We start from the raw sequence: 13,232 nt of genomic DNA on the forward strand, positions 1-13,232 counted from the left end.
CATATATTTGACATTGTCCTGAGGTCAACGATTACTTCTTCACTTATCACTCGTGTGTGTGCATGGCCTTATCATTGTATGGCGGTGAAGTGCCAGTCCACCTGTATAAAAGAGGACGCATGTCTGTGTGTCGGCACTCAGGTTTTGGAGTGAACAGGTGCGTAATGCTACAGGATCATAGACCTACTATATCATCATAAAGCCATTGCAGTGTTACAGTTTTGTATAGTTCTGTAATGTGATCGACATGAGCTTTATTCTGCTCAACTGACTTTTCGTTTTCTCACACAGCTGAGAGCAGAGCCGAGACAATGAAGTGGGCCTTTGTTATGTGTGCCATGGTGGCGCTGTCTGAGTGCCTCGTCCAGTAAGTCAGCCTTACCGCTAAAACACCTTCTCGTACCTGTTGTAGTTTAGATTTCTCTTTTTACCTCCTACCTAGGCTTCATTAGCTCCTCAGAAATAACCTACTGTGCTTAGAAGTAAATCTGAATTTAAGTACAGGCAGCTGGGTCAGCAGAATGTCTCAAAGAGGGAAAGATAGAGGAACTAAAAAGCTCTTTACGGGTCAATGAAAGCCTGAGAAATGTAGAGGATTTAAGCGGCTCCTTTTTGTGACACCTAGGATCCCTCTGGAGAAGAGTAAGACAGCCAGGGAGACCCTGGAGGAGCAGGGTCTTTGGGAGGAGTACAGACTCAAGTACCCGTACAACCCCATGGCCAAGTTCGACGAGCGCTTTGCCGCGGGCAGCGAATCCATGACCAACGACGCCGACGTGAGTAACCGCTGCCAAAGCTCAAACGAGGCACAGACTTGTGACGAGCGGCTCATTTTGTCCATGAGTAATGTTGGTGTCTCCTCTTCGTCTCCAGCTGGCCTACCACGGAATCATCTCCATCGGAACTCCCCCTCAGTCCTTCAAGGTCATCTTTGACACCGGCTCGTCCAACCTGTGGGTGCCCTCCGTCTACTGCAGCAGTCCAGCCTGCAGTATGTGAAACCAACTGCAAACCTGCAACAACAGGAATTTTACTTTATGTGTTGTGAAGTTGTTGTTGCACCCAGGGTGTTGGATGTTTGCGAGAAAAAAAAAGATTATAAATCTACACTTCATCTTTTTTCCCCCACATCTGTACCTTCATAGATAACCATGACAAGTACAACCCTAGCATCAGCAGCACCTACATCCACTATGGCGGCGCCCTCCAAATCCAATACGGCACCGGCAGCATGACTGGTTTCCTTGGATTCGACACTGTGACGGTGAGTGTAAAAGCATATAGTACCAATTTAAACTGGAAGATTAGTATTTATTCACAGCCCACTGATTATAATGTTGTCTCAACATGTTGAAGGAATGGTATACCCAGATTCCCTCACTATTCAATATCTGTTGACTTGCACGGTCATATTCACGTGTGTAATTGTAATTTGAGAGGCTTTTTCAATGCCTGAGCTGTCTTTGTGTTTGTCACTCAGGTGGGTGGACTGGCTGTGAAGAACCAGGTCTTCGGCCTGAGCCAGTCTGAGGCTCCCTTCATGAAGTACATGCGCGCCGATGGTATCCTGGGCCTGGCATACCCACGCCTGTCTGCGTCCGGTGCCACGCCCGTCTTCGACAACATGATGAGGCAGCGCCTGGTCGGCCAGGACCTGTTCTCCGTGTACCTGAGCTCGTGAGGACAGCCGGAGCGTCGCAGTCTCCCGATGCTGATACAGCGACTGATTTTCTAGAAAGTTTCTCAGTCAGTTCTCGCTTTCCTCCGTAGTAACTCTCAGCAAGGCAGCGTGGTGACCTTCGGTGGTGTCGACCCTAACCACTACTCTGGCTCCATCTCCTGGATCCCCCTCTCCAACGAGCTGTACTGGCAGATCACAGTGGACAGGTAAAGCCCCTGATGCGCCATCACAGGTCCCCCCCCCCCCAGAAATGTAACCGAGCCAAAGTTTTTGATATCCGTGCTGTGTGTCCCTTCTGCAGTGTCACTGTCAACGGTCAGGTTGTGGCTTGCAATGCCGGTTGCCAGGCGATCGTGGACACCGGCACTTCTTTGATTGTTGGACCTCAGGGCAGCATCAGCAGCATCAACAGCTTTGTGGGAGCTAGCAGCCAGAACGGAGACGTGAGTGCCATGAGAAAGACATGCTGGTCGACTGAAGGGGATCGCTGTAGCTTCACAACTTAGACGAGATGGATATTGAAAAGTAGAACCAAATTTGAACACTTTCATCCCCTTTTCCCTTCACTTCTCTCTCTCTCTCTCTCTCTCTCTCTCTCTCTCTCTCTCTCTCTCTCTGCATCAGTATATGGTCAACTGTAACAGCATTTCCCAAATGCCAGATGTGACCTTCCACATCCACGGACAGGAATTCACCATCCCAGCCTCTGCCTACGTTCGTCAGGTAAGTGTTTGTTTCCCTGCCAGCTTTAGTGTTTGTTTTTTTCTTCTTACTATACTTTTAAATTCTTCTCTCAAATCCCTCCCACAGTCTCAGTACTATGGCTGCCGTACTGGCTTTGGCAACGGAGGAGGCAGCCTGTGGATCCTGGGTGATGTCTTCATCAGACAGTACTACTCCATCTTCAACAGAGCCCAGAACATGGTGGGCCTGGCCCAGGCTAGATAAGTCTGAGGTCACCCATCCCAGTTAGCCTTGAAACAATCGCATGTACATCTCGGTGCTGTAGTGGAATTTACAACATGCCTGAGACTCAAACCTTTTCCTTTGTGCTATAAATAATTTAATTTCCTCACATCCAATAAAAAGAGTTGAATCAAAATTCATCAGATTGGTGTTCTATTGAAATATACAACACATAGACTCTAAATCTATGTCAGCGAAAGACGGCAACCCAACGGGAACACACCCTTTGATGCTACGACGCAACATACAAAACATACATGCAACTGATTAACTCCATGTAATTGAGTTTTATTATTCTCCAACCTGTGCAGGCACAATAAATCACAGTAATAACTTAAAGCAGGCCACAAGTCGTAATTATGGAATACTGCTAACTAAGTGCAGAAGGTATACTGAAAAAGATGATGCTGAAATATCGATGCCCCTGAATTAAAAAGAGAGCCTATTACTGCAAGAAACTGGTGCTTTGTGGGTGCTTTGTAGCTATAAATTAGGGGAAATAAAATGACTGCTGGATCAATTTACAATGCTTGTATATTTTGCTCATGCTGAAACACAACGACGCTGACACACACCGTGTATCCTACTATATTGTAGGCTCTACATACTGAACATCTCAGAGAAGCTGCACTGAATGTCACACACATGCAATTACCGCGTATCACCACAGGCGCCGCCAGAGAGAACGAAACCGAGATCTTCAGGATTGTAACTTGAATTGCCCGGTGATGGTATGAGGAAGCATCTGAAGAACTATTTCATCCACAACATCAAGTCTATTTTTATATATCCTCGTACAATGTGCTTCCTGGTGACACAAACTTGTCGGACTACATTTTATACACCCTTTTCTCTCTTACCACAGTGCTAGAAAGGCTGTACCTTCAATACTGCAGCCTCCCAATGAGCAGCAATTTATGACAATTTATTTATTTATTTATTATCAGCTCTTCGTATATTCCTGCACTTCAGAATCTGAGGTAATAAAAGGGTCGAGGAAAGCTGAGAATCACCTCGGCAAAGTAAGTTGTATTTTTCTGAACTCTTGACCTCTATGTATGTGTTTTTATTTATGGCAACTTATTCATTATTAGCCAGAAACTGCTGTATTAGTCAGAGATTGACGGTTGAGTTGTCTTTTTTGTAGAATTTGACAGGACGATGTTTGCGAAAAAAGCCAAACAAGAAGTGACAAGCTACTGTGACTGGATGTCGCAACTACCACCCGAACTCCACAACATTCCTCTCTTTGATCTAACCATACCAGGTATGAGCTGCTCACATTGCTAAAGCATTCAGCCAATACACAGCAGTTCAACTTCTGACAGTGTATGTACATTAAAAAGGACATATGCCGCTGTCATTTGAAAAACATCTCCATAATGTATTTTTATGAGCTACAAAAAAAAAGCCTTTTTCAGCTTTCTGACAATACAGTATTCCGATTTGTCAATGGGTTTTTAAATGCTAAAAAAGATTTGATAGAAATGGAGGTGTATGGACAGCGATGATTGGTGGTTTATTAAAACTGTGACATTCCTATGACACCTGTGTGTGTGTGTGTGTGTGTGTGTGTGTGTGTGGTATTCCCTAGGTAGCCATGACTCTATGAGTTATGACTTGGACGTCAACTCCTCAATAATAGAACCCGACAGACTAAAAATATTCAGCAAGATTTGTTGTGTACGTAAAATGGTGCGCAGATGGGCCGTCACTCAGGTCAGTACCGACTGCATGTTGTGCATATGCATATATATACTGTATATTCATTTAAGAAATAGACAGGGGAGTGTTTGTTTGACTGTTGTCATGGATTGTGACGCAGGAGGAGACCATCACAAAGCAGCTGGATGCAGGAGTTCGCTACCTCGACCTGAGGATCGCTCGCAAGGCCCGTGACCGCGACCCCACCCGGCTTTACTTTTATCATGGGCTGTACACGAGGACGGATGTGGAGGTAGAGATGAGCTCATTTACGTTACGCAAACGTCAATAAATAGTTGGGAGTAAATCAACATTTGTGGATCGTTAGTCTGCAGGGGTATCCGGATTTTTTATATTCGAGACAGTAAATATATCAATAAATAAACAAATATCTTACAGAAAATATCACTGAACACTAAGCCGAATAATTACAACGTGACATGTACCTGAAGAAATACTTATAAAATATATTTTAGAGGCATTATATTTGATGTGTGAAAGGGAGACATGTACTCATGACCTCAGCATTTCTAAAATCCTGGTTAAAGTGGACTTCTGGCCAGTGATTTGACCATACATTACGTTTTACTGTGAGCAACAGTGAAACCAAAATGAAAATGTGATATATCGATATATAAAAGAAAATAAGTACAGTGGAGAATATGTCTTTGTTTGACGCCAGCTGTATTAAGAATTCTGCCACTGTGACAGACTGTTCTCAGGGCCATACATGACTGGGCAGAGAGGCACCCCAAGGAGATCCTCATCCTGGCTTTATCCCACTTCCAAGGGTTTGACAAAACCATTGGCGCCCAGCTCCACAAACATCTCATCAGCTTTATCTTGACCTTGTTTGGAGCCAAACTCATCCATATCAGGGTAAAGTATACAGAATATTTCCGTTAATATCTAGTCAAACATATAGCTCATCATTAAAGGAACAGTTTTTTTGAAGTGGGGTTGTATGCGTTACTTATCCACAGTCAGTGTGTTACCTACGGTAGACGGGAAGCTGGATGCACTGCTGCGGACGGGGGCAGCAGCAAAACAAAAAAAAGGCCCACCTGATATAATCAATATCAGTTTAAGTATCAATATATATATATTGATTATTTTCACCTCTCGCTGTCACGCAGCCTTTTTCTGACGAGGGAACTGAAGCTGTTATATCTACGCTCTCTTCAAATCCACAAGACTCCTTTGACAAAACCAGTTATGTTACCTGGCAGAACACAGGAGTTAATAGTCAACCGCTGCTTCGACCACAATAACACAAACTAACTAACCGATCGAGGCAGACCAGCAACTTCCGTGTTCTGCAAAGGTTCAATTACTGTTTTTGTAAAAGCAGTCTTGTGGCTTTGAAGAGACCGTAGATAGATAGAACATCTTCAGTACCCAGTCGAACAGGAAGTGTATAGCACACACTTAACTGATACTGATTTTTTTTTTTTCGGCGGGCCTTTCTTTCAGTAGCTAATAGCAGTTTTGCTGCTGCCCCCATCCACAGCTGTACTTTGCTTTGCTCCTGTCTGTTTTATCCAAACTAGGGGGCGCGCTGACCGCCATCTACTGTAGAACACACACTGACTATAAATAAGTACCTCATGGGACCCCACTTCAAAACATCTGGACTATCCTTTTAAAGGAGCCTACCTGCTGTAAACTATTAAAAACCTTCAAATACAAATGAGGCGAGCTTATACCAGCTCCAAAATGAAATCTCTCAATGTATCGCAACAGGACACCCCTACCCTGAGGAGCTGCTGGGACAAAGGCAGAAACGTCATAGTCTCATATGACTATCCGACGCTACAGCACGGCGAGCTGTGGAGTAAAATACCTTACTACTACGGCGATAGTATGGACACCACAAAGGTTGAATCCAAACTCAGTCACATGTTGGAGACGGCAAGGCCTTTTAAGTGTGAGTTTTCTCCGTTCTAGCGGCAGATAAAATCACATCCATTCAGTGACAAAAACACAGTGCATGATGATTCAAGCCATTACAAAAAATGTACAATTTGTTCCATGAAATGATTGCTGAGCTATCATCTGCCACCCCCCCTTCCATGACCCTGCAGGTTTCTTTGTGTGTGGCCTGAACCTGACACTGCCAGAGGATGCCAGGATACTCAAGTACATCCTCCGCCTTTGTGGCAACTTTGCCAACGTCATACAGAGGAGTCTGCCGAGGCTGCTGCCGTGGGTGAAACAGCAGGCCGCCAAAACGCCCATGAACATTGTGGCCTCGGACTTGGTGACTCGTGATGACTTTGTCCCGACGGTGGTCAAGCTCAATGCTTGGAGACCTGTGAAAGCGTAGACGCATCTCATTTTGTTCCTTCCTTTTAATAAAATAAGTTCCCTTCACATTACACTTGCTGTCCTGCTCACTCACAAAACACTGATGTACTGTAATAAAAAACCAACAACACACACTGTGATTGTTTTGTGTGTCCCTAACCTGTTGGCGCGCCACCGTGTGTCAACTCGTGGTATTGCAATAAAAAAATGTCTCATGCCTGCAAGTTTTGGCTGGTGTATGTCAACAAAGCAGCCAACCCCAGCTGGTAACTAACCAACACACTTTGGTGGATTAGGATGATAAGACTAGCATGGCGTCGGTCGGCGTCCAGAAATAGCCGCGTGGAGCCCGCACGCCTTTTAGCTGCAGCTTTTTTGGGAGCGGACGGTCCTCAGCAGAACTCCGGGTGTCACGTTAGGTGCTTCAGACAGATCCTCCACCCACCAAGCGAGAGGTCACCGCGCCACCACCTCCCACAGCCGGCCTGCTACCTCAGGTAAAGAAAGCCACCGAGGCTAATAGATTGCTGACGCTAGATGTGCGTTAAAGTTCCAGCGAACATGCCTAATTTAGCTAAAGCATGAATGGCACGTCAAATGTCGACAGACGTAATGTTGCTTGCTGTGAGGACTGTAGGCATGCTTTAGACGAAGGGGAAAGAGTTACGCCAAACTCCGTTAGAAAATCATACGATTTAAAATGTCCCTAACATGAACTGTTACCAGGAGACATGCCACTGTGAGAAAAGACATGTAACAAAGGTCCAAATGGCTCGTATTTGAATTCCGTGTAACAAGACAAGCCTCCAAGTGGCACTCATTTCTAATAATATATCAGCTTTTTCCATCAGGGTTGCCTGTTAATTTCAGGATCACACTCTGCTAACGGTAAACATTTAAGCTAGCCTTTGTGTTACATGTCATTTCTAATCCATATGTGTCCCATGTGTCACAGCTATTTCGGCCGAATTGTAGGACATGGTCTGATATATTGGATACTGTTTTCAGTCATGCTTTATGGGGCATGAGCCTGTGGCTATAAGCAAAATGACATGCAATTGTGGAATATTCAAGCGGAAGTCCTTTGGCTAGCAGCTAGCTACAGTGCTTGACAGCTACAGCAGCTGTAGTAGGCAGCAAGCTTCTTTGGTATCGGCTCACTGACAGCGTGGTGCCGCTTCGTGTTAGTCGTTTGAATAGTGTGCATGCTGGTTAAATTAAAACAACAAATGGTAGACTCATGTAGTAAAGTTAGCCTAGCTGTTAGCGTTAGCTATGCTCCACGCTGTCATAACAATGACACGTTTTTGACAGCAGACAGTTTGACTTGTCACAGCAGGAAAAGCACAAGTGTACTAATACCATTAGTTAGTGATGGCCAAAAAAAATCCTTTTCACAGTCCAATTATGGAATAGTGCTGGAACACCTACATAGAAATGCAGCCATATCTGGAATTATGAATTACAGCTGTGCTTGCCCTGCTATGACATGTCAACAACTCTCATGCAAACAGTGTGTTAGTTGCATTATTATTGCTCAGACCCTCTGGACACACGTCCTTTCTCAGTCATCAAATGTGCAACAGTATTTCAATCAATGACAGAAGTGAAGCTCAATCATTTAGGCATCAAGAGGGTATCATCATATCCCCTAATTAACAGCACAGGGACTGCTGATGGGAAAAGCATAAACGCAAGAGAAGCACAATCATTTTCTTCTACATAGCTGTCAATGTCATTCACACGGTTTTTTTCATTCTTGCAGAGATAATAAAGCACCGAGATTAAATAACAAAAATAAGAAATCTGCAATCTGAAGTAACTAAATGCACACAGAATATACCTTTGTAGTATGTCCGGCTTTTGCAGATTAGTCGCCATCAATCGGTAACTAAAATTGTAAATCTGCTTTTTGCATCTAGCTCGTCTGTCTTCATGAGCATGGCGTCAGGAGGGACGTCGTCCACCTCCCCCCACAAACACACCAACAGGTTGGCCGAGGAGAGGTCTCCCTACCTGCTGCAACACGCACACAACCCCGTCGACTGGTGAGTGCGCTTGGAGACGCATTTCTGTGAAGCTGACGTGATGTCACGTGTAAACCAATGTCGCGCTCGTTTCAGGTATCCCTGGGGACAAGATGCTTTCGACAAAGCGAAGAATGAAGACAAGCCGATCTTTTTATCAGGTAGATATTAATGTTTCAGTGAGGAGGAGGAGGAGGGGGGGGGGGGGGAGGGAGAATTCACTCCATGTAGATCAAACCTACACTTTCCTCTGTTATGAGATAAAACACACCTCTTTTCACATGACTCACGATAGTTGTGCTCGTACTGGAAATGACACATCTGCTTGCTGTAAATCTCTCTCTGACCGTCAGTGGGCTACTCCACGTGCCACTGGTGCCATGTTATGGAGAGGGAGTCTTTCGAAGACGAGGAAATTGGCAAAATCCTGAGTGACAACTTTGTCTGCATCAAAGTGGACCGAGAAGAGCGACCCGATGTGGACAAGGTCTACATGACCTTTGTACAGGTATGTGTAGACCGTACATGTAGGTTTTCTCACACGAGCCTCTTTTGTCGTTCCCCTCTCCCGCTGGTGCCCTCTCATGACTTTCGGTTGCTGATGTCTGCAGGCGACCAGCGGTGGCGGAGGTTGGCCCATGAGTGTGTGGCTGACCCCTGACCTACGACCTTTCATTGGAGGCACCTACTTCCCTCCCACGGACCACGCAAGGAGACCTGGGCTCAAAACGGTTCTCAAGCGAATCATTGAACAGGTAAAAGGCTTCAGCATCTCGTGTTTGGCCCATTTAAAACCGATAACGAGTCTCTTGAGTTACAGCAGCAGTGTGTTTGAGAAACTCCGGGGGAAAAGTTGTGCCGGAGTTGTCGCTTCCATCCAGCGTTTCTGATTTAGATAATTACTTTTAAAAGGTGGTGTGTACGAGCAGCGTGGGTCCTTTCAGGAATATTTGCAATTACACCACTTTTTCTTGTTCCATCAGGTAGTCGGTCCGACACAACAGTTTTAGAAGAAGCTATTTAGAATGCGCAGCAGAGGGACGGGGGGAGAAATTGCTTCAGCGAACTATTTGAAGATTAATTGGCTCTCCTCCGCCAACGGCCGCATCATTTTGATGAGCAGCATGGAAAATGAATAATATGGATTTAGGCCTATTTGCGACGCCCAACACAACAGCTCTGCTGTGGGACATGAAATGAAAAGACAAAGAGGATGAAAAGCGTTAATTTGTCTGTTATCTGTGGGGGAGATGAATCCGAGTCATCAAAACGTGCGTGTTTAGAACGCAGGAACAAGGAAGTCCTCTTGTCTTCGTTTTGCTCTCGGCATTTTCTCCGTCCCTCCCTAACATGTGACATAAGTTCTCCTCATGATCCCCAGTGGAAGAATAACCGCCCTGCTCTGGAGTCCAGCGGAGAGAGGATCCTTGAAGCCCTGAAGAAGGGCACGGCTGTTGCCGCGAACCCAGGAGAGAGTCCTCCACCGGCCACAGAGGTCGCTGACCGCTGCTTCCAGCAGTTGGCGCACTCCTACGAGGAGGAGTACGGGGGCTTCAGGGATGCTCCAAAGTTCCCCACACCAGGTAGACTCTGCGAGAACCCCCAGGGGACACGTTTCAGGCCTCTGGTCCTGATGAATACCCTTCATATGACTCTCTTTATTTGATCTCAAACAGTGAATCTGATGTTCCTCATGTCGTACTGGTCCGTGAATCGCTCCACCTCAGAGGGGGTCGAGGCTCTCCAGATGGCCTTGCACACACTCCGCATGATGGCGCTGGGCGGCATCCACGACCACGTGGCTCAGGTTCGTACACATTTCAATAAAAACTATTTAAAAAGCAATTTGGTTGTGTCATTTTGTGCTTTTGGAAATTAATAATGAAAAGCAACCTGTTGCAGCCCATGGTTGTTTATGAGCAGACACGCTCACAAAAACATGGATGTACTGTATTCCTCTTCTATTCTTTCAGTTCAGGCCAGATACGTGTTTGCAAGTGGCGTGGCAGGAGAGAAGCTTATGTTGCGAGAGATGATGCAGTACATTTGAACAGAATATTAGTATGAGAAAGTATATGCTGTATCTCTCTTTATGTCCCTCTTCCACAGGGTTTTCATCGCTACTCTACAGATTCCTCCTGGCACGTTCCCCACTTTGAGAAGATGTTGTACGACCAGGCCCAGCTGGCTGTAGCCTACGTAACTGCCTCCCAGGTGTGTGTGTGTGTGTGTGTGTGTGTGTGTGTGTGTTCTTGTTAGTGTATCCGACAGTGGTAATTATCCCCCCATCATTCTGTCTCTCTCTTATCCAAGTCATTTATCGGTATATTACGCAGTCAGCGAAAGTTGTCATTGTGAGACTTGGCAGACTTTTATTCTTTTCTTCAGAGTAAATAACGACAGTGAAGGCGCTAATACACACATCTGTAAGGTTGTCAGTTTTTCTTTTTTACCAATTATCTCCTTAAAATATCCAAACACAGTATTTGCGTTGGATTCCGCAGTTGGTACCCTGCACATGCATCACATGATGGTATGTTTAAGGTCATGTTGAGGTGGAATCGTGACTCTGAGCAGGTGTGTGCTGTGTGTTCCTGCTTTCTTTCAGGTATCAGGTGAGCAGCTCTTTGCAGATGTGGCTAAGGACATACTGCTGTACGTCTCCAGAGACCTGAGTGACAAGGTGAATCAGCTGCAGCCTTTGTGTGTGCTTATGTGTTTATTTGGCTGGCTACATGGGGACCAGATGTCCTCACTGGGGCACCAAGGTGATTGCAATTATTCTAAAGCATTCCTTTTTTAGTTAAAGAGATAGTTTGGATTTTTGTAAGGGGGATTGTATGAAGCACTCATCCATAGTCAGGGTATGACCTACAGTAGATGACGGTCTGCACTTCCCCAGTTCGGAGAAACGAGGCCCGATCGATTTGTTTGTTTGTGTTATGATGTGTTGCGTGTTTTTTAAAGGAGCTAAAATACGTCTTGCTGCTGCCCCCGTGCCCTGCAGTACCATGCTTAGTTTTCCGTGCCGGTACTGCTTCTCCAAACCGAGCCTCACTTCAAAAAATCTGATCTATCCCTTTAAGGTTAGTGTTAATGTGGTGGTTTGAAAAGCATGTTGGCAAAGGCAAGTCATTAAAAATAGAGCAATAGAAACTGCTGCTTTTATTTGTATCTGCTGCTGACGAAGGAAAAACATGAACTGTAAATTATGCCAGAAGATAATAATTGCGTGTGTGTGTGTGTGTGTGTGTGTTCGTGTGTGTTCGTACACCCGCGAGGGCAAGTGGTGGGACCCCGATGACAAATAGCTTCTTAAACCCCTCGCTCTCCTCCGAGAGTCAAAAGCTTTTTTTTTTTTTTATTTTATTTCCTCCTTTTGATTAATGAGTCGACACCAGCGAACGGAGCACACAATTAATACCACACTCGTTGCGATCATTATGTTCCCCGAGATTTATTATGTAATTACGCGCCAATGAATTAACGTCGCAAAGGTAATCTGCTGTAGACTGCGTGTTTCTTTTGTGCTCGGACGTTTCCAGCGAGGTAGACTCGGTCGAGGTGAAAGTACAGTTCACAGCGGGTCTGCAGACCCCCGAGAGTGGGCTTACATGACACGCTGTATAACGGGGTTCTTTAGAGGTATCGATTTCCTGTCGCAATGATGTACACCCTGAGAGAGGGCTGCAATGAGTACCATTGTGGCAGACCCTTCAAAGGTGTTCATTGATTCATCGGTTAGTGTCCCGTTTGTCGTTTCAGGTCGTAACTTTGATAGTTTCTTGTGAGCCGTTTGGTGAAACTGACCTCCAGTGGCTTTACTCCGTGGTGTGTGCCGTACATTATCCCTGGCATTGAATAGCAGCTTTTCCCCTCTCCTCCCACCTCCTCCATTCCTGCCCATGCCTCTGACGCAGTCCGGAGGCTTTTACAGCGCAGAGGATGCGGACTCTGTCCCGGCATCGGGGGGACCAGAGAAGCGAGAGGGGGCTTTCTGCGTCTGGACAGCCTCGGACGTTCGGGAGCTGCTGCCGGATGTGGTTGAGGGCGCCACCGGAGCGGCCACGCAGGCAGACATCTTCATGCACCACTACGGGGTCAAGGAGCTTGGCAATGTTGCTCCGGAACAGGTCAGTTTAAATTGTGCTGTGAAATGTGGCCATTGCAACTCTTGCTAGGATCCCAGTTTGAGATGAAAGGAATAAAATAACTAGACTCCGATGTAGTGAATCAGATGAATCAATCGTTTACATGAAAAGAGTAACCATTAAGGTGTTGAAGCTGCTCCATTAAGGCATTAACATGACAGCTGTTCTTATCCCCTGTGCCGTTTTTTGCCAGGACCCCCACGGCGAGCTGCAAGGCCAGAATGTGCTGATCGTGCGCTATTCGGTGGAGTTGACGGCTGCTCGCTTTGGCATCAGCATGGACAAAGCCAACAAGCTCCTGGCCTCGGCCAGGACCAAAATGGCAAAAGTGAGGGAGAGTCGGCCACGCCCACATCTGGACACCAAGATGTTGGCCTCCTGGAATGGTACGGTCGA

At 45.9% G+C, this 13,232-nt stretch overlaps 3 protein-coding genes across 7 annotated transcripts in view; all 3 read left to right on the forward strand.

Annotated features, from left to right (window-relative positions):
- Window positions 1-311: 311 nt before the first annotated feature.
- On the forward strand, window positions 312-2,629 carry LOC142951329 (pepsin A-like). The gene is made up of 9 exons (XM_076092826.1): window positions 312-367; window positions 626-776; window positions 874-991; window positions 1,146-1,264; window positions 1,481-1,677; window positions 1,771-1,887; window positions 1,983-2,124; window positions 2,306-2,404; window positions 2,492-2,629. Exons 1-9 carry the CDS (start codon window positions 312-314, stop codon window positions 2,627-2,629), a joined length of 1,137 nt encoding a protein of 378 aa, XP_075948941.1.
- An 860-nt stretch (window positions 2,630-3,489) lies between these two features.
- LOC142951573 (PI-PLC X domain-containing protein 1-like) lies at window positions 3,490-6,729 on the forward strand. Of its 2 annotated transcripts, XM_076093205.1 has the most exons (7): window positions 3,490-3,669; window positions 3,795-3,914; window positions 4,242-4,366; window positions 4,473-4,604; window positions 5,063-5,230; window positions 6,095-6,278; window positions 6,436-6,729. In XM_076093205.1, the coding sequence occupies exons 2-7, from the start codon at window positions 3,809-3,811 to the stop codon at window positions 6,675-6,677; spliced, it is 957 nt and encodes a 318-aa protein (XP_075949320.1). In that variant the 5' UTR covers window positions 3,490-3,669; window positions 3,795-3,808; the 3' UTR covers window positions 6,678-6,729. The 2 variants fall into 2 exon arrangements, with proteins under 2 accessions (XP_075949320.1, XP_075949321.1); XM_076093206.1 differs by lacking the exon at window positions 3,490-3,669 and having other exon boundaries at window positions 3,807-3,914; window positions 4,246-4,366.
- A 165-nt stretch (window positions 6,730-6,894) lies between these two features.
- The window catches only part of spata20 (spermatogenesis associated 20), a 35,898-nt gene continuing 29,560 nt past the window's right edge, over window positions 6,895-13,232 (forward strand). Inside the window, exons 1-12 of one of the 4 annotated variants that reach the window (XM_076093204.1) lie at window positions 6,895-7,155; window positions 8,581-8,706; window positions 8,782-8,846; window positions 9,039-9,193; window positions 9,297-9,440; window positions 10,067-10,268; window positions 10,362-10,492; window positions 10,795-10,899; window positions 11,294-11,453; window positions 11,653-11,771; window positions 12,606-12,818; window positions 13,030-13,222. In XM_076093204.1, the coding sequence (XP_075949319.1) occupies window positions 6,956-7,155; window positions 8,581-8,706; window positions 8,782-8,846; window positions 9,039-9,193; window positions 9,297-9,440; window positions 10,067-10,268; window positions 10,362-10,492; window positions 10,795-10,899; window positions 11,294-11,453; window positions 11,653-11,771; window positions 12,606-12,818; window positions 13,030-13,222 (1,813 nt within the window). In that variant the 5' untranslated portion in view covers window positions 6,895-6,955. The remainder of the gene's footprint in view (window positions 7,156-8,580; window positions 8,707-8,781; window positions 8,847-9,038; window positions 9,194-9,296; window positions 9,441-10,066; window positions 10,269-10,361; window positions 10,493-10,794; window positions 10,900-11,293; window positions 11,454-11,652; window positions 11,772-12,605; window positions 12,819-13,029; window positions 13,223-13,232) is intronic. The other 3 variants (XM_076093203.1, XM_076093201.1, XM_076093202.1) reach the window with 3 other exon arrangements.

The sequence above is a fragment of the Anarhichas minor genome, unplaced genomic scaffold (genome assembly GCF_050575085.1).
Source record: "Anarhichas minor isolate MPS153535 unplaced genomic scaffold, ASM5057508v1 ptg000017l, whole genome shotgun sequence".
Classification (NCBI taxonomy): Eukaryota; Metazoa; Chordata; class Actinopteri; order Perciformes; family Anarhichadidae; genus Anarhichas; species Anarhichas minor.

What these genes read in the sequence shown, in the direction of transcription:
- LOC142951329 (XM_076092826.1), top strand. Translation starts at nt 312, where the DNA reads ATGAAGTGGGCCTTTGTTATGTGTGCCATGGTGGCGCTGTCTGAGTGC. An exon ending in TGGCAGATCACAGTGGACAG is followed by an intron (nt 1,888 to 1,982) that starts GTAAAGCCCCTG and finishes TCCCTTCTGCAG; the next exon opens with TGTCACTGTCAACGGTCAGG. An exon ending in CCTCTGCCTACGTTCGTCAG is followed by an intron (nt 2,405 to 2,491) that starts GTAAGTGTTTGT and finishes TCCCTCCCACAG; the next exon opens with TCTCAGTACTATGGCTGCCG.
- LOC142951573 (XM_076093205.1), top strand. Translation starts at nt 3,809, where the DNA reads ATGTTTGCGAAAAAAGCCAAACAAGAAGTGACAAGCTACTGTGACTGG. An exon ending in ACACGAGGACGGATGTGGAG is followed by an intron (nt 4,605 to 5,062) that starts GTAGAGATGAGC and finishes CCACTGTGACAG; the next exon opens with ACTGTTCTCAGGGCCATACA. An exon ending in CCAAACTCATCCATATCAGG is followed by an intron (nt 5,231 to 6,094) that starts GTAAAGTATACA and finishes GTATCGCAACAG; the next exon opens with GACACCCCTACCCTGAGGAG.